The sequence below is a fragment of the Macaca mulatta genome, chromosome 8 (genome assembly GCF_049350105.2).
Source record: "Macaca mulatta isolate MMU2019108-1 chromosome 8, T2T-MMU8v2.0, whole genome shotgun sequence".
In the NCBI taxonomy this organism is placed as follows: Eukaryota; Metazoa; Chordata; class Mammalia; order Primates; family Cercopithecidae; genus Macaca; species Macaca mulatta.
Window position 1 is genome coordinate 122,741,018 of NC_133413.1, and position 24,929 is coordinate 122,765,946.

The 24,929-nt window shown below is 33.4% G+C and overlaps 1 protein-coding gene across 1 annotated transcript in view; it reads right to left on the reverse strand.

Annotated features, from left to right (window-relative positions):
- Window positions 1-24,929, reverse strand: part of CSMD3 (CUB and Sushi multiple domains 3) — a 1,224,761-nt gene that overhangs the window by 182,341 nt on the left and 1,017,491 nt on the right. The window contains exons 33-34 of the mRNA XM_015145899.3: window positions 1,741-1,854; window positions 1,141-1,236 (exon numbers count right to left, since the gene is read on the reverse strand). Of these exons, the coding sequence (XP_015001385.2) occupies window positions 1,141-1,236; window positions 1,741-1,854 (210 nt within the window). The remainder of the gene's footprint in view (window positions 1-1,140; window positions 1,237-1,740; window positions 1,855-24,929) is intronic.

Sequence of the window (24,929 nt, forward strand, 5' to 3'; positions counted from 1 at the left end):
AATGTTCACAAACTTAATTTCAAACACATTTGCTATTGAGAAAGATAACTACATTTGGACTAGGTAGAATATATGTTCAGACAGATTAACAACAATAAAACTTTTTACTTTAATAATCACACAATATCAGATTTGAAATTGCTTTTAGATTTTATAGGTATGTCCTTTAATTGTGTCTCTCTTTTTTTTTTTTTTTTTTTTTTGGTTTAGTAAAATAGAATGATAACAGGATGTTTTTTCTTTTTAAAACACATAACAAATGTGATTAAAGAGATTGACAATAGCCCAGAAAAATGATATGATGAATTCTAAATAGATTAATTCTTCTTATTCGACTTGAGTAAGTATAATTCCACTCATTATAGTGCCTTTTTATAGTCATAATACCACACATTGTTTCCAGGGGGAAGTACTACTTAAAGTAAAAGAGTATAGTATTATAGTCAACTGATGAATGGGGTAATAGGGTTTAATAGGAATAACAAATCACAAATGCTTATACATTTCTTAGGAATAAAATGCAAGATACTTTTGAGAATAACTACCATATGAACATATGTATTTCAAAGAAAATATTTCAAATAATGGCTCTTAACTTGGTTTAATGATAATGTAGAAGGTTGTCTACCACAGGCAAGAAAAAACTGTGTAAACAAACTTCTAATTGCACAAAAGTCCTAAAAACTGTGAAGAAAGTTTTAATTCTCCTGAGAGAATGAGAAACTATAATTTTAGAATGGAACACTGATTTCCCTGGCATGTTTAAGTACATCAGCACCAAAATTTTTGTATCTTTAATTTAGAATGCTAAACTAAATTAGACTAAATAGTCTAGAGTACTAGACTGTTAGAAAATAGAAAATGTAGATAGTAAAGAATTGTCAGGAAAAAAAGTAGATGTTTTGAAAACAATATGTGAGAAGGAAGGAAAATCAGGCATTTAAACTGAGAATGATGATGGAAGCAATAGATTTTGTTTACTTTGGTCAAGTTGACAGTGATGTAGTGATGGGGGAGGGGACAAAATAAAACTGCTTAAAAACACTTTTATCTAGAGGATTTCATCATTCAAAATCTCTGAATACATCATAGAAAATGATATCATTCCTTAGTGTGTTTCTAGACTACAGGGTCACTTACCTTGGTAAACAAAGTGAAATCCCTTAGCTGTTATTGGTCCAACTGAAGTAAATCGAATTGTGATCTGATTACCTGAACTCAGTGGAAGTGATTCTCCTACTCAACAAAACAAACACTAGATATCATAAATAATTTTCATTCAGTAAACCTAACAAATTATATTATAATCTTACACTGTCATTTGAAAATGTCAATCTATGTTCTATCAAATTACTTTAAAATATCCTACCACTACCAATATAGTTTCTTTGGGTTCAACTTGTATTGCAATCTTTTTCTCAGAAAGCTTTAATTACATTTTTATACATATTGCCTCATTCTTCAAAGAATTCTTAAATATTTTATATTACATTAAACACCAGAGACTAAGTGATTAAATATATTATTTACTTGGTTACAATCCTAGAGAATAGTTGGTTGTATTTTTCTCAACCTTCTGAGTTAATTTTGTTTCTATTCTTTAGAAAAAAAAAAAGTGATAATATTTTCACTTTACTTTATTTCTAATATGGATGACATAAATCTCAACTTTCACTACAATACTAATCAAAGTCAGTCTTTAATCAGTAACTGATGCATGGCAGTTCTATTAAAGGATACCTGAATGGGATCCTGAGAGGGAAGATAACAGAGAAGATTGCTGAGTTGGCCCATCATACACCTCAACAACATCGTGGAGTGATGTCTGGAAAAATACAAACTGGCCAAACACCACTGATCAACAGGAACCCGGAGAAGCAAACAAATCACCAACCATCCAAAAACGAAAACAAAAAACAAAAAAATAGAAAGAGGAGGAGAGAGAGAACAAAGTATTACAATATAATAGTCATTTTTTTTTCTACCATTAAAAGAGGATAGGTGCCAATTGGTTCATATTACTGACACAGTACTTCAGGTCATAAAAGAAGTGACCATGACCTAAAGCAGTAAAATTTTAAGACAACAATTCTTAAAAATATAAATGAGTATAGCATTTAATTTGGATGAGAAATCATAAGATTGATGATTAATACTTTATAGTAACTACTTTTGGCTTTTCCCAATGGTGGTTTGATTCTTTTCACTTTGTGACTCTCTTCTCTTTTTCTAATTTTTTTCCTCCTCCTTCAGATGAGATAGACAAAGTTTTAATTCAGGGAAGTTTTAAAATTGTCCTTAAAAATGCTATTCCATTATGAGTAATAATTTCATTAGAAAAAGATTAGCAAGATTCTTTTCAGGTATAGTGTTTAATTTACATTCTAAGTTTTAAATGATTCCTAAACATTTATTGTTAATCTTCTGCCAAAATAAAGAAATATTATTTACAATTCCTCAGCAATTGAGATATCATAAAATGTTGCAGAATAATTGCTCTTCCATGGTAAGTACGGTTCTGAAGTACATACCAACAGAGCTTTATAGATGTGTCTTTTTACTCCATTTTTACTTATTCTTTAATTATATACTAAACTTACATGCAAAATTTACCCAAACTAAAACTATAGAGAAAGAACTTGTTTCAAGAACAGAAAGAACAGAAATCAGTTTGCTTTGTGGGTGTTTTTTTTAAATAAAATCAGTAAGAAAAATTATCCTTAAAATATTGCATTGGTAAAATTGTGGGGTTTAAAAGAGTATAATTTTTAATGAAAATTTAATAATGTAAAAGCAAGGTCACTTTTATAAATTTGAAATCACATGAATTTAAATTGTTTATTCCATGAGTATATACAAGTATATGTTTCAAATGCTGATTCAAATTGTACACCTCAAATGAAGGCTATGGACATTCTCTGGTGGTCCTTATACCAATAGGTTAATTCACTTGAAACATGGTTACTTTTGCCTATGAATTCAGGTATACACATAATATTGTAAACAAAGCTATACGTAGTTTTTTGGCCTACAAAAATAAGCTGGTGATCTCAGTCCAGTTCTTTGTGGAGCAAAAGAAAATGAAAACATTAACAGATACAGCGATGTTTCTTTGAACATTTCTGAATATTGCTGTGCTAAAATTTGTCAATAATCCTCCTTAAAATATTTCCTAGAAGTCATGAATACAAATTTATGTTTCCACCAAATGAGACACAAGCTGTGAATTATTTTAATGGTTTACAAGTCATACAAAAATTTTGAATTCAGACCCTTTTAAAAGATCCCAAATTTGTTCCACCAAATCCCAAGCTACTTCCAAAATACTCCAAATATATATAGGAAAGGTTTTCTGTTTTTGCATTTGTTTAGACTAGTGTTTAGATGATCTATTCTCAAACATGTCTTAAGAAGGTTCTATTATAAAGCAGATTGCCATTGCCTTACCAAGTAGCCAAAAAAAAAAAAAAAGTTATGTTAGTCTAATCATGATAACTTTGTTACATCAAACACACTGCCCAAAAAGGCTCTTGGAGTATAATTTATTCTTTCTCTCAGCTTTTTGGGAAATCATTAAGAAAAAAAGTACAATTCAGCATCCTTTAACTCTTTCTTTCCATCAGAAAACATGCCCAATTTCTTTGCAAACCACTATATTTACAAACATTTAAAACAACTAAAATACACAAGTATCCAAGAACTTTTTCTGAGGAAAAAGAAAAAAAAAATTCATCTTTTTTTTTTTTTTTTTTGCCTTTAGTCCTCTTCTCAATTATTGTTTCTATACAGATAGACCAGTTTTGCATTATCTCTAAACTGAATATGTTGAGACTATAACTGTTAACAATGCAGCCATTAACCTTGTGTTTTTTTATCATGTTGAGTATAGAAAACTGTAGGGCATGCTCTTTTAAGTGTTGTTAATAATTTGTGCTTGTAATTTGTTGTAGTTATTAACTCAGTTGGGAGAGTTGAGAAAGCTAGGAGTGGGGGAGTAGAGTGCTGAATCTTGCCTTATTAAGCAATGAGCGAGCCACTTTTCTTTAAAAGCAATCAACTCTGCATTAATATCGGCAATTGAAACTTTAAATTAAAAGTAGCTTTCATCAGAAAACAGTTACTCTGAGAGGATATGGAATCACTATAGTAAAGATAAAATTTTAAAGTACATGCGTAAGTTATTTTGTAGTATGAACAATGAAGAACACTCACATAGTGATCTGATTTCCCACACATTATCATATTAATATTGTCTCATTAAACTGATATATTATAATCGTGAACCAAGTACTCCCAGTCAGAAGTCTTAAGAACTAAGTGGTGACTCTCAGATTTGCTTCTCCATTTTGTCTGTAAATCTCTTAGTTTATTTGGTTTTTTAAGGTGCAAACAGCAGTAGGTCTTCTGATTCTAAAATGTTCTGAATAGCCAAAGGTATTTGCCTGGTTGAAAGTGATATAAGGAAAATCTGTAAGAGATTTTAAAGTGGCTCAAAAGATTACTGTTTTTTTTTTTTTTTTTTTTTTTTGTAAGCAACTTGTCTAGCAAATTGGGTAACTTGTGTTAAATGGAGACTGTGGTATAATGCAATGGATTATTGCCCCAGTGAACAGATTCATTTTGCCTCTATGCATCTATTTGTTTGTAAATTCATCTTAACATTCCTGATTATCTATCTATCTTATCCACAGATCTATCTAATTTATCTATTAACCATCTATTATTTGGTTATTTGAATTCTCTTTTGAACCATTGTAACATCTTACTGGGTTTCTCATTATTTAATTGAAAGTTAAACAAAATTTTTAAGTATCCTTTATATTTATATGAGAGTCATAATTCTGTTCTTTTTAAAAATTCTCTCTAAACGCTGACCTGATGCTGGTGCCTCAATCCAATGGGTAGAACACCCTTTTATTTCTAGAACTACAATTAACCCCAAGTCTGTGCTGATTATGCCTTTCGCATGATTAACAAGCTCCGTGGTCTGTTTCTTTATTTCCAAGCAGAGATACAGAATTCCCTGCATCTCAGCTCCAAGCTTCTTTTCTGTTTTCTTAAGCATATAGATTTCAAAAGCATTTTGCTCTCAATATACAAGAGTAAGCTGTATACACCAAGCTATTTCTTAAGGGAAATGCTACTAATTTTTTTCTTCTTTAAACATAATACATGTTAAAGAAAACGTTTTTATCTCTTTTGCTGAAAAATTCAATTTTTACAGTGGTATATATACTATAGTAAGCTAGAAAAAGGAAGAATAAGGAAACCAGTAAGATAAAAGCAAACAAATAAGCCTATGCAAATTATCTAGTTTTTATGCCTGAAACTATATCTAAGCCTATTATATTTTCATACATTGTATTTTAGAATAGAGTTTATTAATTCAACCAGCATTAGTTGATTCTGTGATGTGCCAGAAACTGGGTTAAATGCTAGTGTTAAGAAAGTGACCAGTACAGACAGGGTCTCTGCTCTTTAACTCTATTAATTCTATTTCTGTTTATTGATGTGGCAGCTTTTCTTTATTCCACGTATGAAAAGATGTTAGGCTAGCCAATTAATTATAAACCAACAATAGGGCACTTTGGGTACATCTTTCCATGAAGAGTATTGCTATACTGATCAATTAAATCCATTCTTTAAAGCAAAGCATCTACTAACCTCTAATGGGTAACATTCATGGAGTTCTCGACACATTTTTAATAAATCTATAACTTAGATTTAAAAAAAAATCACTTTAAAAGTCTGGAGAAATCACTAAAAGGAAAACCAGTTTAGATCACGTTGCTAGAACCTTTATTTCAATTTTAAAGTATTTTCCTAGTTCATTTTCTTCCCCATGAATAAATTCAGAATGAGACAAGGCAGTGTATCTATCTACTCTTTTTTGTAGACAAAGCAAGGTTTATTTGACATTTAATTTTTGAAGTATCACATCCAAATAAGATTGAGAAGTAGTGTTCCATTGACTGAGAAGGTTTGCATAACATAAATTTTCATGTAACTGTTTCAGTAAGCCTTTGTTTCCTATTCTCCATCAAACCCGGTAGAATCCTTTTTCCTTTGGTCACATTCATTTAATTCCTGAGACTTCATCCAATTTGCTTAATTAAGCCATCCCAAATGTAAATCAATAAATGATGACAGTGTCTAAGATGGCATAAATAAACTCTTGAGCATTAGCATAGATAAGTGGCTGAATTGTCACTACAGACCAACAGTTACCCTGAAAGCATCATTGCGGAAACAGTATAGTGGGTGCCTGGAATATGGCATAATGTACTAAAATGGGTTAGTGCTCACAGGGGAGGGTCTTTGCTTAGAATGTGAATAAATAGAACAACAAGAAGTTAAAGCTCCCTTCTCCACTAAACTCTAATCTGCAACATGGTTGAAACATTCTACTATTGCTATTATTCTCTCCTTGACCAATGTTTAATAAGGCTCCTCTGAATCCTCTTCCCAACTAGGCCTTGACTATTTCACTTCTGTGTCTGTCTTTGCATTGTCCAGTTTTAACAAGAATCCTGATGAGCTGGTTTAGCCAAAACCCCCTTCTCTCAATGTCTGATTACCCTCTCACCTCCACCATCCCCTAGGTGATGTCTGATAACCCTGGCTTGCCTTCACCAACAGTCCTGTTTAGGTGGTTTAGCCAGAATAGCCCTCATCACTGATGTTTCCTCTTAATAATTTTCCATCTACTAACCTCCATCCTGCTTCTGATATATAAATTCCCACTTTTTCTTGTTATATTTGAAGTTGGCTCAATCTCTCTTCTCTATTGCAAAACCCATTAAAGTAATTCCTATGCCTATCCTGACACTTCTGAATAGTCTATTTGATATAGTTTGGCTGCAACTCCACTCAAATCTCATCTTGAACTGTAGTCCCAATAATCCCCATGTGCCCCTGGGAGGTAACTGAATCATGGAGGTGGTTTTCCTTTTGCTGTTCTCATGATAGTGAGTGAGTTATCATGAGGTATGATGGTTTTATAAGCTTCTGGCATTCCCCCTGCTGGCTCTCGCTGTGTCCTGCTGTCACGTGAAGAAGGCGCCTGCTTCTCCCATTGCCTTCTGCCATGATCGTAAATTTCCTGAGGCCTCTTCAGCAATGTAGAACTGTGAGCCAATTAAACCTTTTTCCTTTATAAATTACTTAATCTTGGGTATTTCTTCATAGCAGTGTTAGAACAGGCTAATACAGTAAATTGGTACCAAGAGCAGAGTGCTGCTATAAAGATACCTGAAAATGTGGAAGCAACTTTGGAACTAGGTAAGAGGCAGAAGTTGGAAAGTTTTGAGGGCTCAGAATACAGGGAGATGTGGGAAAGTTTGGAGCTCCTTAAAGACTTGTTGACCAAAATGCAGATAGTGATATGGACCATGAAGTCCAGACTGAGGTTGTCTCAGATGGAGATGAGAAACTTGTTGAGAACTAGAATAAAGGTGATTCTTTCTATGTTTTAGTAAAGAGACTGGTGGCATTTTGCCTCTGTGCTAGAGATGTGTGGAACTTACTTTGAACTTGAGAGAGATGATTTAGGGTATCTGGCAGAATAAATTTCTAAGCTGCAAGGCATTCAAGAGGAAGCAAAGCATAAAAGTTTGGAGAATTTGCAGTCTGACTATATGAGGTTAAATAAAAAACCCATTTTCTGGGGAGAAATTCAAGCCAGCTGCAGAAATTTGTATAAGTAATGAGGAACCAAATATTAATCCCCAAGACAATAGGGAAAATGTCTCCAGAGTATGTCAGAGAACTTCATGGAAGCCCCTCTCATCAAAGGCCTAAAGGTCTAGGAGGCAAAAATGGTTTGCTGGGATGGCTCAGGGCTCTCCTGCTCTGTGCAGCCTCAGGACATGGTGCCCTGCACCCAGCTGCTTCAGTTCTAGCTGTGGTTAAGAACCAAGGTACAGCTTGAGCATTGCTTCAAAGGGTGCAAGTCCCAAGCCTTGGCAGCTTCCATATGGTGTTGAGCTTGTTGGTGCACAGAAGTCAAGAATTGAGGTCTGGGAACCTCTACCTAGATTTCATAGGATATATGGAAATGTCTGGATGTCCAGGCAGAAGTTTGCTGCAGGGTGGAGCCATCATGAAGAACCTCTGCTAGGGCACTGTGGAAGGGAAATACAGGATCGGAGCTCCCACACAGAGTACCCACTGGGACACTGCCTAGTGGAGCTATGAGAAGAGAGCCACCATCCACCAGATCCAGAATGGTAGATTCACCGACAGCTTGTATTGTGCACCAGGAAAAGTCACAGATGCTCAATGCCAGTCTGTGAAAGTAGCCAGAAGGGGGTTTTTACCCTGCAAAGCCACAGGACCGGAGATGCCTGAGGCTGACAGAGCCCACCTCTTGCATCAGTGTGACCTGGAATGTGAGACATGAAGTCAAAGAAGATCATTTTGGAACTTTAAGGCTTAATGACTGCTCTATTGGAGTTTGGACTTGGATGGGGCCTGTAGTCCTTTTGTTTTGGCCAATTTCTCCCATTTGGAACTGGTATATTTACCAAATGCCTGTACTCCCATTGTAACTAGGAAATAACTAACTTGCTTTTGATTTTATAGGCTCATAGGTAGATGGGACTTGCCTTGTTTCAGATGAGACTTTGAACTTGCACTTTTGGGTTAATGCTGGAATGAATGAAGACTTTGGAGGAGTGTTGGAAAGGCATGATTGTGTTTTGAAATGTGAGGGCATGAGATTGGAAGGGACCAGGGTAGAATGATATTATTTGGCTGTGTTCCCACCCAAATTTCATCTCAAATTGTAGTTCCCATAATTTCCATGTGTACTGGGAGGGACCCAATGAGAGGTAACTGAATCATGAGGGTGGTTTCCCCATAGCTGTTGTCATGATAGGGAGTGAGTTCTTATGAGATATGATGGTTTTATAAGGGTCTGGCATTTCTTCTGCTGGCTCTTACTTCATCCTGCCACCCTGTGAAGAAAGTACCTGCTTCTCCTTTGCCTTCTGCCATGATTATAAGTTTCCTGAGGCTTCTCCAGCTATTCAGGACTATGAATCAATTAAACCTCTTTCCTTTATAAATTACCCAGTCTTGGATATTTCTTCACAGTAGAGTGAGAATGGACTAATACACTATTCTTCTATTCTTCAGGGAGTAAATGAATGATTTCTTTTTAAAACTGTCTGAGTAAACCAGAAACTTTTAGAAGTTACTTTTAATTTTTGAGACATCAAAATAACTAGCTGCTACATTATATAAAGGTTCACTGATTTAGCAATTAATTAATTTCAAAAGAGGATAATAAAACAAATATGGACATGATTACCATAATTCAATGATCAGGATTGGAGTTATTGAATTAAAAATGAAAATTGAATTTATGCAAATTAATATTATAATTTTTTTGTCATTTTTTTTTTTCTCAGAGGGGAATAATTCTCTGAGTATCCTAATGGCATGACAGTGTGAGGAAAAAAAAAACAAAACTGAGACTTAGACTGGGGCATGGTTAAAGGAGGAGATCCAACCCCTGTGTAGACGGTGGTGGAGAGTTAAAATTAAAATATCTAAGAGGTTGTAGTGAATTCAACTTGATTTAAACTTGTTTTGACATAAAAGTCTTCAAATTTGGTGAAGTAAGGCCAGCAGGTCTCTCTGGAAGCAGCCCTAGTAGTCAGATAGATAGTGCCAAATTAATGATGGTGACAATGACAGTGTCAATCAAAGCTTGCCAAATGACAAGCCCTCTTTGTTGCATAAAAGAATGGATAAAGTAACCTAAAGATTATCAGCACTTATAGCTGAACAGATTTAGGAAGATTAATGTTTTCAAATGACCAACCTATGTGTCTGATATATCCTATAATATTAGGGCATTTCATAAAATTGCCTAATAAAGAGTTAAGCATTCAACTTCTGGAATCAGACTCTCAAGGACTGAATCCAGGATTAACCAAATGGAAAAGCCTCAGTTTCCTCATCTGTAAAACAGGGATAATAAAAGTACCTGACCTCCTGGGATTGATGTGATACTTGTAAAACATTTTAAATTGATACTTGTAAAACATTTTAAACAGCACCTGAAACAGTAACAAATGTTAGTCACCATTACTAGTAACTCAGTTTTGTAAATATATAGGCTCCTAATTCAGTTAGAAAACTTACTGATAGGCAAAATTTAATTCAACTTTTATGTGAGCATATCCTCTTTCATTGTCTGCTTTCCATACATCAGTATTTAGTAAAAAAGATAGAACTGCCTGGGTGAGATGAGTATACTCCAGCTATTTTAATCAAGCTTAATTTATCTTAAGACTTCAAGATGGCTATGCACTTCTCTATCTACTTGATTTTACATTCTATTCTTTTGGATGAAAAAGGAAAATGTAATTATCAGCTTTCTACTGGGGCTAAGAAAAAGGGAGCAAGGTGAGAGTGCATTCTACCTTTGTTTTTGTTTACTCCCTCAATCTTAATTCCTTCTGTATCAAAGTCATTGAAACTTTATCACAAAAGAAATAGTTCCACATAGAAGGAAGTCGGTGCAGAAAAGGAAATTAGAAAATATCATAAATTCCTATTAGATCTCAGCTTGATTCTCAACATGCTTATTACTCCTTTTGCAAAATCTACACATAGTTTTGTATTCTAGGGTTTATTTTGATGCCTATATTAGGAACTGAGCTGGTTTACCACCTTTTTAAAAATTGTGTCAACCCTGTTTTGGTCAGTTTTCATTTTATTAACAACACAGCACAGATGAAAATGCACATGTGCATCCACAGTATTGACAGAATAGAAATAAAGAAGATTCAAATCAAAGATGGGTAGAGTACTATATTTCATTATGTGTGAAATAATAAAAAATTACTGTTGGTAACACAAACTATCATAATGTTTGGATACTTTTATGTTAATTTCTGACTCATATTTTCATCTCATAAGAATATTTTAAGACAAAATATTAGAAATTGTCAGGCATGCAAAATGCTTCCCTTTTAAATCAGTAACATGTACTGTGCAGAACTGTTTGCTCTTCATACTGTACACTCGGAACTGTGAAAGTACTTATTGTATGAATAGCTACAAATTTGCATTTTGGGATCATTATACCACTTGGATATCATGATTTTAAAAGCTTTTTCATTTAAAGATTACTACAAGGTGTGCAATTAAAACTTTAATTTTGTAAAAAATAAATAAATAAAACTGTAGTATTATGAAAATTTACTTTCAAAAGCACCAGAAAGGCAGAATTTTTAAAATCAGTACCAAATCAAATCAATGTGCTACTGTTTTTTAAAAGCTCTCTAGCAATGGAAAAGTTTAGATATAAGTTGCATTAACTGATAAACAAATTAAGCATCTCTAATCCCAAAATCCCAAATCAAAAATGCCTCAAACTCCAAATATTTTTTAGAGCTGACATGACTTCACAAGTGGAAAATTTCACACCCGATGTCATGTGATGGTCACAAATATTATTTAAAATATTGTATAAAATTACCTTAGTTATGCATATAAGAAGTATATGAAACATAAATAAATTTTGTGTTTAGATGTGTGTCCCAGTCCCCAGATATCGCATTATGTATAAGCGAACATTTAAAATCCAAAATAATCGGAAATCCAAGACACTTCTAGTCTCATGCATAAGGGATGATTAGGGATACTTGACGGTAATATCAAGTGAAAGTTTTATTAATAGTTTGAAAACATTTACATTTTCTACATATCAGTTGGATTACAAGCACTCATGGTTATTATCATAGTACAATAGCGATAAACTAGTAACTCACAATGAGCTGCGTTATGCTGATTTAGCATTTTAAAATCTCCATGCAGAAGCATGGCTCCATCCTAGAATGCTGGGGCCAATCCTGCCTTTGAGCAAAAAAGTCTGGAGTGCTAAGTCAGCAACTCAGAGTATAATGAGATCATTCTGGCTCTGAAAAATAAATATATGAAAATCTTAACATATTGCTATTTTGTAGTAATTAGGAAATAAAAGATGTTATTAAAAAATTCAAGGATTTGATTATGGTACCCAATTATCCAGTAATTTGGTAGCGCCAGGAATCTAGGCTTGCTTTGAACTTAACAACAACAAATGGGGTCCTAATTTATCTTTCTGTTACAATTTTTTGTGTATGACACTTTTGTCAACCCATAAACTACGTTTGCTGACTAAATCCATAACATCTACTTTCAGATTTCTCTAAAGCTAGATTTCTGTCTGTATTGTGGCCATTTGCCTACTGTCAAAATTTCAAAACTGCCTATTTGACATATTTTAAATGTATAAACATTACAAAAACCATCTTATAAGCAAATATAGTTTAATTTTCTTTAATTGTTCCAGAAGCAAAGACCTATCCAACTGCAAGCCAGAAGCTTATCTGCAATTTGGCAGTTGTAACATTTCCCAGAAGTTGAGAATTAATTTGGTGTTTAAAAGCAAATGAAATAATAATAATAAAAAAAACACACAATAAGTAATTCTGTTATATATTTAAAAGAATTAAAACATAAAAGTCAAATAAAAAGTTTAAAGTGTTCAAATATGTTATTAGCACTTTTGTTTTGAACTATTTTCAATTTGAACGTGTGCTTTTTTTTAATCACCTTTCATATATATATATATATATATATATATATATATATATATTTTTTTTTTTTTTAACACATTTGGTAGAATATATCTGCCAAATCCTAATTGGGTCAGAAAGATTCAAGCCAGAAAGACATTCTCTCATGGACTATAAATTAAATTACTGGAATTTATTTTATTATGGAAAATTTCAAACATATACCAAGTAGACAGAATAGTAAAATAAACAACCATGAAACCATCATCCAGCTTCAACACCTATCAACATTATGCCAATCTTGTTTCATGTGTCTCTTCCTATCCGACCTGTATTCCCAACCTGGAGTACTTTTAAGCAACTTCCCAACGTCATATTCTTTTTCCATAAATGCTTTGGTATTGGTCTCTAACAGATAACACTTTAAAAAATAGCCACAATATAATTACAAGATCTAACAAATTTAATAATTTCTTTATTTCATCAAGTAACTCTTTATTGTTCCCATTTCCCTGATTTTACCCAAAAATAGTCTTTTTATAGTTAGTTTAATCAAATCTGAATTCAAAGTCCATACATTTCATTTGATTGATGTGTCACTAATGTTACTTTTAATGTATAAAACCTATAACCCTCATCTTATTTTTAATGTCACATATTTGTGAAAAAAAAAATGAGTTTTTTGAAGCAGAGAGACTAAAATAGGATAAAACTCAATCGAACAAAATTTTACTGGCATCTAGCTGTTGGTGAGAGTTAATTTTATGAGTTTATTACAGAATGTAATTCAATGTGTAGGTTACATCTAGAGGTGAGAGGGATGCTATGTGGATATAGTTCCTGGTCCCCCTAGCTCCTACTTCAAATAGAGAAGTTTTGTTTCTCTCTGCTTTACGTGTGAGACTTTGACACACAATGTAGCATTATGCCCAGATTCAAGCTCTTGCTTTCATTGAATTCTTTAACTCCACTCTGCATGTTGCCTCCTACGCATGCTTTGCCATGACTTTTCTGCAGGCAAAGTACCCCCAACTCCTCAACTTTCAAAGTTCCGTTTACTAAGGGCTCTTTCATTGGCAGAATGTACAGCTATTTCAGAATAACAGGTGGAGGGGTACACCATATGTCAACATTTTAAAAAGGGTTCTTAGCTTTGCAAAAAAATCATCACTAGTCCTTTAACTTGGGCTCTAGCTTTATGTTGAGAGCCCTGTTTGCACATTTTTTTTTAACAGAAGAATTCCAAGCTTACTTATTCTCATTATAAAATGCTACCATTCTCTGGCACTTATTTTGCCAGACTAGGCCGGGTGCAGTGGCTCACACCTGTAATTCCAGCACTTTGAGAGGCCTAGATGGGTGAATCACTTTAGGTCATGAGTTCAAGACCAGCCTGACCAACACAATGAAACACCATCTCTATTGAAAATACAAAATATTAGCCGAGAGTGGTGGCATGCACCTATAGTCCCAGCTACTTGGAAGGCTGAGGCAGGAGAATCACTGGAACCCAGGAGGCGGAGGTTGCAGTGATCCAAGATTGTGCCACTGCACTCCAGACTCAGTGATAGAGGAAGATCCCCTCTGAATATATATATATATATATACACATACATGTTATATAGATATAAATATGTTTTATTTAAAAATACGTTTTATATATATTATATATTGCATATACCACATTCATATTGCATAGATATGTAATAATATATGCATATATACATATGTACACATATATGTGATAGCATGCATAATATGTACACATATATGTAATAGCATGCATATGTTATGTGTAATATATACATATATTATTACATATATTACACATATGCCATATATAATACATATATGTAATACATATGTATATATGTAATATATATACATATGTAATATATATGTAGCCAGACCAAAGTCTATTAAAATTTTCCAATACAAGTGACAGAATTTGCTGCTAGTAGAAATGGAGAAAATGAATAAAAAGTATTTTTAATGAATAAAAAACATTTTTAAACAGTATAATATTAACTAGTTATCATTCATTAAACCCTTACTATATGTAACGAACCGTGCAAAGTTCTTTATACATATCAGCTTCATTGATCCTTACAAAGACCTTTGAGGTAGACACTATCATCTCTGTTTTACAGATAAAAAAACACAAGATGACTATCAATAAATTAGTAAGCTAAAAAGGGAAAGAACTAAGATTTGAATTCATAGAATATGAATTTATCTTAAGTCTGGTCTCTTAGCCATTATCCTACAGAGCATGGCAGCATGGAGTATACTGGTGGACAGGTCACATCAAAAACTACTGAGAAAACTTAAGGTCAAACAAAACAATTAAGATACATGATAAAGAAGCAGAACTGAAAGAAAAGAGTGAATTATTTTAGGGATATTTTGTTGAAAAAGATGCGGGAAATATTTTATAATTTATTTATAAATACATTCATCCTAAATGGCCAAATTACTATTTAGTCATCATAAATAATACATGAATAGATTTCTACTACCTTAAAAATACACACATTGTTTATATAAAATGTGTTCTTAATAAATAACTGACATATATTCTGTAGACTTTTAGTATTTTTAGGAATAGATTTTAGAATTCACAGGAGTAGCAGAATCTATTGAGTAACTTTTATTTTCACAATTATTACAAAGTAAAACGTTAGTCATAGAGAGTTTGGGATTTGCATTTCTACAAACCCAGATGTGATGAGCTTTGCTACCTCCCGGTGTGTGCCCTTGAACATACTACTAAACCTTTCTTAATTGTTTTCCTAATCTGCAAAGTAATACCCACTCATTCGGATTGTTGTAAAGATTAATCTGTAAAGCATCTTGCCCAGCAGGTAGACAAAACAGACAATATCACTCACATGTACACTCCCAACAAATACACCACATTCTGTGGCATTTCTAGTCTGTTACCTTACAAATTCAAAATTAATATTGATTTTATAAATAAATAAAATTAAGCACTTATTGTTTAACCATGTCAAATATGATGATCAACAGCAAAAATGAGTAACCTTAATACAAACAAATAAGAAAACTTAACTCTGGAAACAGATAAAAATAATTGAATATCAATGTGAGAAGAGGTTTTATCAGTCATTTGGTCCAATTTCTCAGATGCTATGCATATTCTTTTAGTTACTTAACCTTCTCCAGAGAGTACATATACACAAAATGGAACATAAAGGTGTTATTGAAATACATCTACAGAATATGTATTGCTGAAGGAACACATTGAATTGCACTAGTGGACAAATGGTCTTATGTATTGTTTTGGTTCTCCCAAAGACTTTCCTTTGATAGTTATTTATTTCTTTTTTCTTTTCAGAAACAGTCTTAATATCATCCATAAACAAAAAGAGCAAAAATATAATAATTTATGCTAATCTGGAAAGGTCAACATTTCTAAATACAACCAAAGTAACACATCTCACCATGGCTGTTTCAATCTTTGCTATCACTGTTGTCATCTTCATCACTGATTTTTGGTAACATTATTATCATCATCATCAAAAACACATAAGAGTCACCTGTAATTTCATTCCAAACAGCCATATTTTTATTAAATTAGTTATTATTTACTATGTGCAAAACACCGCACTAATTGCTAAGAAACTTACAAATGGAAATTCTAGACTTCATAAACATTGATATGTTTCAGGCTGGAGTACAGTGGTGTGATCATGGGCTCACTACAGCCTTAACCTCCTGGGCTAAAGCGATCCACCCACATCAGCCTCCCTAGTAGCTAGGACCACGTGCCACCATGCCTGGCTAATTTTTGTATTTTATTGCAGAGATAGAGTTTCACCATGTTGCCCAGGCTGGACTCAAACTTTGGGACTCAGGCTAAAGATACTTTTGACAAGAAAATCATTTAGGTATACTAATATGCTGAAAGACATTTAAGATTTTTTTCTTTACTTGGTGCACATGTAAAACTAATTTGGATTAGTATTACTAGCTGACAAGCAATGAGCCTATTAATGTTTGAGTCCCTACCTCTTGACCCAAAGCTTTTATATATATATATATATATATACACACACATACACACACACATATATATATACACACACACACATATGTAAGTATTCAAGTTCCATGTGTTGTCTAGGCCTGGAAGAAGTTGCAAAGTATGGAATCATTTTAAATTACTTAATATGCTATAATTGCAATGGAAGTTTCTCATATTACATTTTAACAAAGTTTCGTACTTATACACGCAAATTTTATTCATAGAATTCTATAAAGCATTTAGCCTTTAAAAGAAACTGTGTGAAAAATGTTTTGGATTCTTTCCAAAGGGAAAATGGTTGAAAATTAATCATTTTGTATCTGAATGCAAAAGGAGCTAAAACAGCATCACCTCCACTCCTCCCAACCTACTTGCAGGAATGATTAACTATTCAAAGCCCAGATCGATGGCCAATAGAGGAAAAAATAATTTTAAGATAGGTTTGCAAATAGCAACAACAACCTCATCTATTTACTAATTGGTTCCTAGTTACCATAGCAAAGGCAAGAATAATTAATAGTAAGTTCTAAACAAATATTTAAAAATTATTTTTAAAACAGACTCACATTATCAGTATCAGTAAAAGAACCTATAAAGATTATAAATTATTTGCACATGTGACTTACTTTTATTATGTGTTGGTCCTCAATGGTTTACAAAACCATGGTAACTGACTTCAAAACACAAATGGATCTTTCAAAAAGAATGAATTAAACCTTATTCTCAAGGTTTATTAAGACTCTCACTAGAGACCAAGAAGAAGATAGGTAATTCCTTAAAATTATTCAGTTTCCCTAACCATGTCATAGTTTGATCCAAATTAGCAACAGAACATTTTTTCTTCTTTTCATGTTCCCATTCTTCTATTTTATTTTATTTTATTTTATTTTATTTTATTTTATTTTATTTTATTTTATTTTTGAGATGGAGTCTTGCTCTGTCACTAGGCTGGAGTACAGTGGCATGACCTCGGCTCACTGCAACCTCCACCTCCCAGGTTCAAGCGATTCTCCTGCCTCAACCTCCTGAGTAGCTGGGACCCCACAGGCATGTACCACCACTCCCAGTTAATTTTTGTATTTTCAGTAGATATGGGGTTTCACCATGTTGGCCAGGAGTGTCTTGATCTCTTGACCTTGTGACCCGCCCACCTTGGCCTCTCAAAGTGCTGGGATTACAGGCATGAGCCACTGCACTTGGCCTATTTTTTTATTTAATAAGAATGTTGTTGTTTAAATGCTTCTTAAATATCAGTTATTCTGAATAAGTAACTACATTTTACCTATCAGTTGTTAGTTGTTAAACATTCTTTACAGTTAAATGATGCTGGACCCCATCTAGTAATAACCATTATCAAAAAGCCTCATGTAAATAGGATCATTATCATTTATTTACATACTAAGATATTCCAAAATAGATAAGTCATCCTGAAAAGCTTTGAGAAAGAGTCATGTGACTAAGTAATGTTTTGAAAGCTATCTAGAAGATTATATTCTGATTTTAAATGGTAAATATTCTGACTTCAAATTGTGAACCCCAATTTTTTTCATGTTAATTTGGACTTAATTTATGGATTCAACAACTCACCTAAAGTCAGTGCAGAGTTAAAAGGAGTCATAAGAACAAATCTAAAGGAAGCCTATTGTCATTCTTGCATGGCTATATTTGCTGCACTCACTTGTCTGTGAGGAGTTTAATCTGTATTGTCTCAGATTTCACTTGTAAAAACTTGAGTAGTAGCTATTATTATGCATATTTTGAGGATGAGGAAACAGGCCCCCAGTTACCCCACGGGAGACTTATGCTGCTAACATTCATATCCAGTGCCTCTTGAATTAATATCTACTCACTTTCAAGCACTGTTGTAAACAATTCCATATCAAGTATATTAACAGTCAGATTAGGTAATTTTTTAACATTCCCCCCTGTGGTAAAACTATTTTCATGAATAATCACAAAATGAATTAATAGTAATGGCCAGAAAATAACTATAGACTGTGAAAATTTTCTATTATTAAACTCTGTGTGTGTGTTAAAATAGTAGTAAAAATCTCAAAATAAGAAAACAAATATTACAGTACCAAAAAAAAGATGAAGTCATACATTAGTTACATAAATGTATTTTTTTAAATGGGAAGAAACATACAATTAAGTTTGGACTCATTTTAGTCTTCTAAATTTTGAGCAGAAACAAAAAATACATGTGGTTACATAGAATGCCATCACTGAAATAAGTCAAGTTCTATTTCTTTGTCTTATGATCACTGTTCCATCATATACTGTCTGAATGCACAAATACACAGTAAAATGGAACTGGAGACATAAAAAAGTGAACTGCAATAGTTTCAAATCTTTAAAACTTTACTCTGAAAATGATTGTTTAGTTTAATTCTAGTATGTCAAGGGCAACAAATTAAAATAAAATAAGATGAAATTTTGACCAGGTGCGGTGACTCATGCCTGTAATCCTAGCACTTTGGGAGGCCAAGGCAGGCGGATCACGAGGTCAAGAGATGAAGACCATCCTGGCTACTAACACGATGAAACCCCGTCTCTACTAAAAAATACCAAAAAAAAAAAAAAAAAAAAAATTAACGGCGTGGTGGTGGGTGCCTGTAATCCCAGCTACTGGGGAGGCTGAGAAAAGAGAATGGCGTGAACCTGGAAGGCGGAGCTTGCAGTGAGCTGAGATCACGCCACTGCGCTCTGGCCTGGGCAACAAAGCAAGACTCTTTCTCAAAAAAAAAAAAAAAAAAAGATAAAATTCCATTGGTGAATTTGGGTGTGTGTGCAGGGTTGGGGAGTAGTGGTGAAAAAAAAATATATATATATACACACATATACTTTTAAAGCATATTTTAATAGGTAGTTGGTATTAAACCTTGTGAACCTTCTATATTTTTTGGAAACAATTCTTTTCATCAAAGAAACTAAATATGAACATAGGTTTAATTATTTTACCGTTAAGTAAGAAAAACTGAAACAACTGAATTATTCCATTTAGTAAGCACTGTCTGTCCACTCTGTGACTCTTCTTCCTTAACCCTATGAAGCCAGACTTTGCAGGTTGATACCCCCAAGAACATCTCCTAATTGTGATTTTTCTCCCACTTCTCTGACTTTGTTTATGCTAGACTGTCTATCTGATCCTCTTAGCTGATGTCTATTCATCTTTGAAGACTCAGCTCTGGTGAGCTATCATCAAATACTATCATTACCTCAGAATTTATCTGATTAAGGTTTGCTCAAATACTTTTCCATTACATCCACTGCTTATTCTGGTCATATAAATTATTACACTATTTTGAAATTCTGATTTACATATCTTTTTCCTTAACCATTTTAGATTGTTTATTTGTGTATTCCAGTAACTACTTCCCTGGCACTAACAACACGTTTGTGCAATGAATGTAGAAACTCCAATTATGTACAAAAAATAAAATCAGAAATGCTGAGACAATGTTTTCACTCTTTTCAGGTAATCATGATACCTTGCAGTCATTTCAAATACCAGATGTTAAAAAGTATTGTGTCAGCATAGCTCTCATTTTTCATTTTATTTGGTTTTACTCACAATTTACTCACAGTCAATATTATTTAAGCAAATATCAATCATATCTGACAGAGTTTCCTTAAATATAAATTGAGTTGCCACAAGTTACTTTAAAGGAATAACAAAAATGAGGATATTTAGCTCAGTTCACTTGTGATAGATGGCTTCCTGTCTTTAAGGAGGCAATACAGAGTGCTACAAGTCAAATACGAACAAGCTGCCTGTCTACAACTAAACTCATCTTTGTCTCCGAAGTCTCTCCTAACTTGATCAAAGATATATGCTGATATGGTTTGGTTGTGTCCTCACCCAAATTTCATCTTGAATTGTAGTTTCCCCAATACCCACAAGTCATGGGAAGGACCCATTGTGAGGTAACTGAATAATGGAGGTGGTTACCTCCATGCTGTTCTCGTGATAGTGAGTTCTCACCAGATCTGATGTTTTCACAAGGGGTTTACTGCCCCTCTCCTTCACTCTGCATTTCTCCTTGCTGCTGCCATGTGAGGAAAGACATGTTCGCTTCCCCTTCTGCCATGATTATAAGTGTCCTGAAGCCTCCCGAGTCCTGAGGAACTGTGAGTCAAGTAAACCTCTTACATTTATAAATTAACCACTCTTGTGTATTTCCTTACAGCAGCATGAAGATAAACTAATACATATGTCTAGTTACCAAATTAATTCATCAATATTTATGATGGCCTACTCTGTTTCTAAGCTAGGCTGTGAGATACAGGTTAGCTTCATGGAGTTTCATCCTAGAGTACATCTTTCCATCAGTTTTATACATAGAAGCATGCAAGTCATTACTTTGTATCTTCTAAATGTGTCTTGATTCTCATCTACCACATTCTCATGATTCTCTTCATTACATCTTCAATACAGGCTGACACCATCTCTGGCCTCCTAAGTAAAGTTCCTGTATACAAATCCAGTCCAACTCCAATTTATTCTCCACACTTCTATGGAAGTGATTAATCTAAAATGCAAATATGATCATGTCACTTCCCTATATAAGGCAGTTTTGCTGTGGAATTGAGCAGATGGGCTGCATGAATAGTTTGATATTTTCACATTTTCCCCCAACTATTTCCTTGGCATTTAATTTCTAAAGTCTATCTAGAATTCTGGCACCACCACTGCAAATACTATTTAGAAAAGGATTCATGTATGCTTTTTAATGTTCTGATGTAAACTCTAGATTATTAAATTCTATTAGTGTTTTATTAATGCTTGTTAAGCAACAACTGTTTTACAATTTCAGTCTTTATCTGTAATTTAGTTTCTGGAAAATGGATTTGGACCAAGCTAAAACAGAGTATAAAAATGTAAGTACAAAAAATATTATTTTCAAAACAGAGACATGTTAAAGATGTGTTCTTAAAATAGAGAAAATAATTTCATTGCGGAGGGTACAAACTTGGATATACCAAACAACCACAGGAAGATATGATCTTAGGAAAAAAGAGGGGGGAAAAAACAAGAAAACCTGGAAACTTGACCTCAAATTTACACTCAGATTAGAAACCAGTTTAATATCCAATTATTCAACAAGTATTTAGTGAGCACTGATAATGTACAGTGTAAATGAATATTCTTAGAGCTGAGAATGTACGGCTCCTGCCCTCAAATATTTCACAGGCTAGTGGAGAAGACCAATACATTAGCACTTACCACCCTGTCTGCTGGATTCAGTGGTGGAAATTCTTTTCTTGGTGTTCCATTCATGAGACTCTTTACTTAGAATGCCTTCTCTCTTCCCCTCTACATATATGACATGTATCACTTTGCCAGCAGAGAACAAGGCTCATCTCTTCCATGGATTCCCCCTGAATTCTCATTATTCAACCCTATCATGTTCTTAAATCACTTGAACTTCTGGGCATTAATACTGGCATCACCCATTCTGATATGAATATATGGTCTTTAGTTTTGTTTTTTCTTTTAATTAAATGTTTAATTTTTTTAGTTGACAGATAAAATTGTATGTACATATTTACTGTGTACAACATGATATTCTGAAGTTTACATGAATTGCAGAATTGTTGAACCTAGTCAACTAACATATGCATTACCTGCCAAAGTTGTCATTTTTGTGGTGAGAACATTTTACAACCACTCTCAGAATTTTTCAAGAATCCAATATATCTTCAACCATAGTCATCATGTTGTATAATATATCTCTAGAATTTATTCTTATTATATAACTAAAATTTTGTATCCTTTGACCAACATCTCCTCACATTCCCACCCCACTAACTACCCGAACCCCTGTTAACCATCATTCTACTCTCTACTTCTGTGAAATTGACGTTTTTATAACCCACATATGACAGATCATAAAATATTGTTTTTTCTGTGCTTGGGTAATTTCACTTAACATAATATCTTTCAAGTTCATCCTTGTCATTCTTATTTAAAGGTGATGTCTGATGGAGAAACTCTGTGCTTCATGTTGCACGTGGCATTGGGGACACAAGCAAAAAAGATATATACAGTTCAAGCCTTCATGAAACTGTTGTCTAGCATGAAAGACCGTCATTAAATATCAAAACATAGCTATATGAAATGAGTGCTATGACCCCAGAGTGTGGCAGGACAACATAAAGGTACAACTGACATATTTTTGTTATTACTAGTATGAAAAGCTATAAGAATGACTTTAAATGGCTCCTCCTACATGGATTTCAATTAAGCAGAGAGTTTGAAAATAATTTTTGTCATCATTACAAACTGAAACTTAGCCTAAAGTCACATTGAACTTTACTAATATGTAGACAAATGATAATTTAAAATTCTTGTGAGTAAAATATTCAAAACAATGAACTCTTTTACAAACATTATAGTGTGTAACCTCTGCTAGAATAGGTCACCATAAATTTTTCTTTTTCTTTTTTTAATAAAAACTTGAAGTTTAAAAATTATCAGTGATTTTTCAGTAAACAACATTCACTGAGAAGCCACTATCCTGTGGACTTTATAGTGATAAGAAGAAATTGAGGTCAGAGTTTCTATACTTTAGCAACAGGTGGGATTTAAAAACAGTAGTGTTTGGTGCCATTATCTCTAATATTTTTTGCGTAAAACTTTCTTAAAAAGACCTCTTAGAATACATTTAATTTTGTCCTATACGTCCAAGGCAGGGAGAAGAGCAAACCTGCTGCTTGAGTCAAATACTTGTATGAGGAACATCAGGTAGGAAGTGTCTACAACCAATTTTCTAACTCCACTTCTATATTTTCCCTATTATTACTATCTTCCCCAAACAAATCCAAGAAATTATCCATAAAGAGATTCAAAGGAAGAGTGACAAAAAACAGATCAAGTGGAAAAAAGAAAGCAGTTATTACCAACCCCTAGAAACTCCCCCACAACTCTTCCTAAAGATAGATACATTATCTCATGTAAGAAAATGTTATGTGATTCAATTCACTCATTTAGGTAATCAGTTACATTAATCCCTATGTATGCCAGATGCTGAGGGCAGGCCTGAAGCATGTGCGCATCCTCAACTAGCTGATAATTTGTTGCCTTTTCAAATCAATATTATTTCATTACTAACTGGGACCACAAAGAAACTGTTTTTTCAGTAATAAAAATTATATATATTTTTATGTTTAAAATATGGGATTTATTATATGAATATCAATTCATAAAAGAACACTTATGAACTAGAAGATAAATATCTTAGGAGGCATAGTAAACTGGTCACATAAATCACTTGGAAAAAAACCTGTGCCAAGCCTTAGTAAGTTTCAGAATTTCAACTGATGATAACTGCTGATTTTGGATAATACTCAGTTCACTGGTCTAAAGATTGATGGTACAGACTATAAAATATAATATGGAGCCACATTAGCCTGTCCCAAATGTACTCAAGAGAGACAGGTCAACAGAGGGAAAAAGGATTTAATTTAGTTGTTATGGGTGTGTGTGTGTATGTGTGTGTGTGTGTATTTACTTTCACTTGAGGTAATGAAGGATTCTAGATGAGGATAGGGCCAATTTTTACTTCTGTGGTTTAATGCTCTGACCACTTATGTAAGTTCTGCCAGCCCCAAAATGCGGCTCTGAAGATAACTTAAAAATTATTGTTATTAGTCAAGTCCCTGCCCTCATAGATATTTAGGTTAACTTCATTAGACTACAGGCTATTGAATAACAAATGGAAGAAATGAAACTGAAAGAAGCTTAAACTACCTCTGGATATTAGATATTGATGTCTCCTTTTGGTTTTAATGTTTAAAAGGTTAACCTAAAAGACAGATTCTACTACTAAATATAAAAATTAATTTTTAACTTTACCAAAAAATCAATTACACTTTTTGAATTTTACTCTTGTTTTAAGATGAGTGGCAATATAAAAAAATAGGTGATAACTCTTTTAAGAATAATTTTCTAAAAGGTAATTTTCTCACTGTATATGTATTTTATACATAAAACATACAGTAAGTACACTAAAAGTTGCAGATTGCTAGTAATGACATAGAGAAAAGGGCATTAGGAAAAATGAATGGTGATGAGGTACGGCATGTGTCGACCGTTCAATTTCTTTAGAGAGGTAGAGCTTGAACAGTGAAATGATGGATGAATTCTGTATAGTGCACTACTCAATAAATATATGAAGGCCACCTTGAGCTGTGAAATCCACTCTCTCTACAAAGTGAAATTATTTTTAGCTGACCCATGCTTGTCACCCTGAATGTGAAACTTGCTGTACTTTACAGTTACATATTCCTTTTTGGAAATTGAC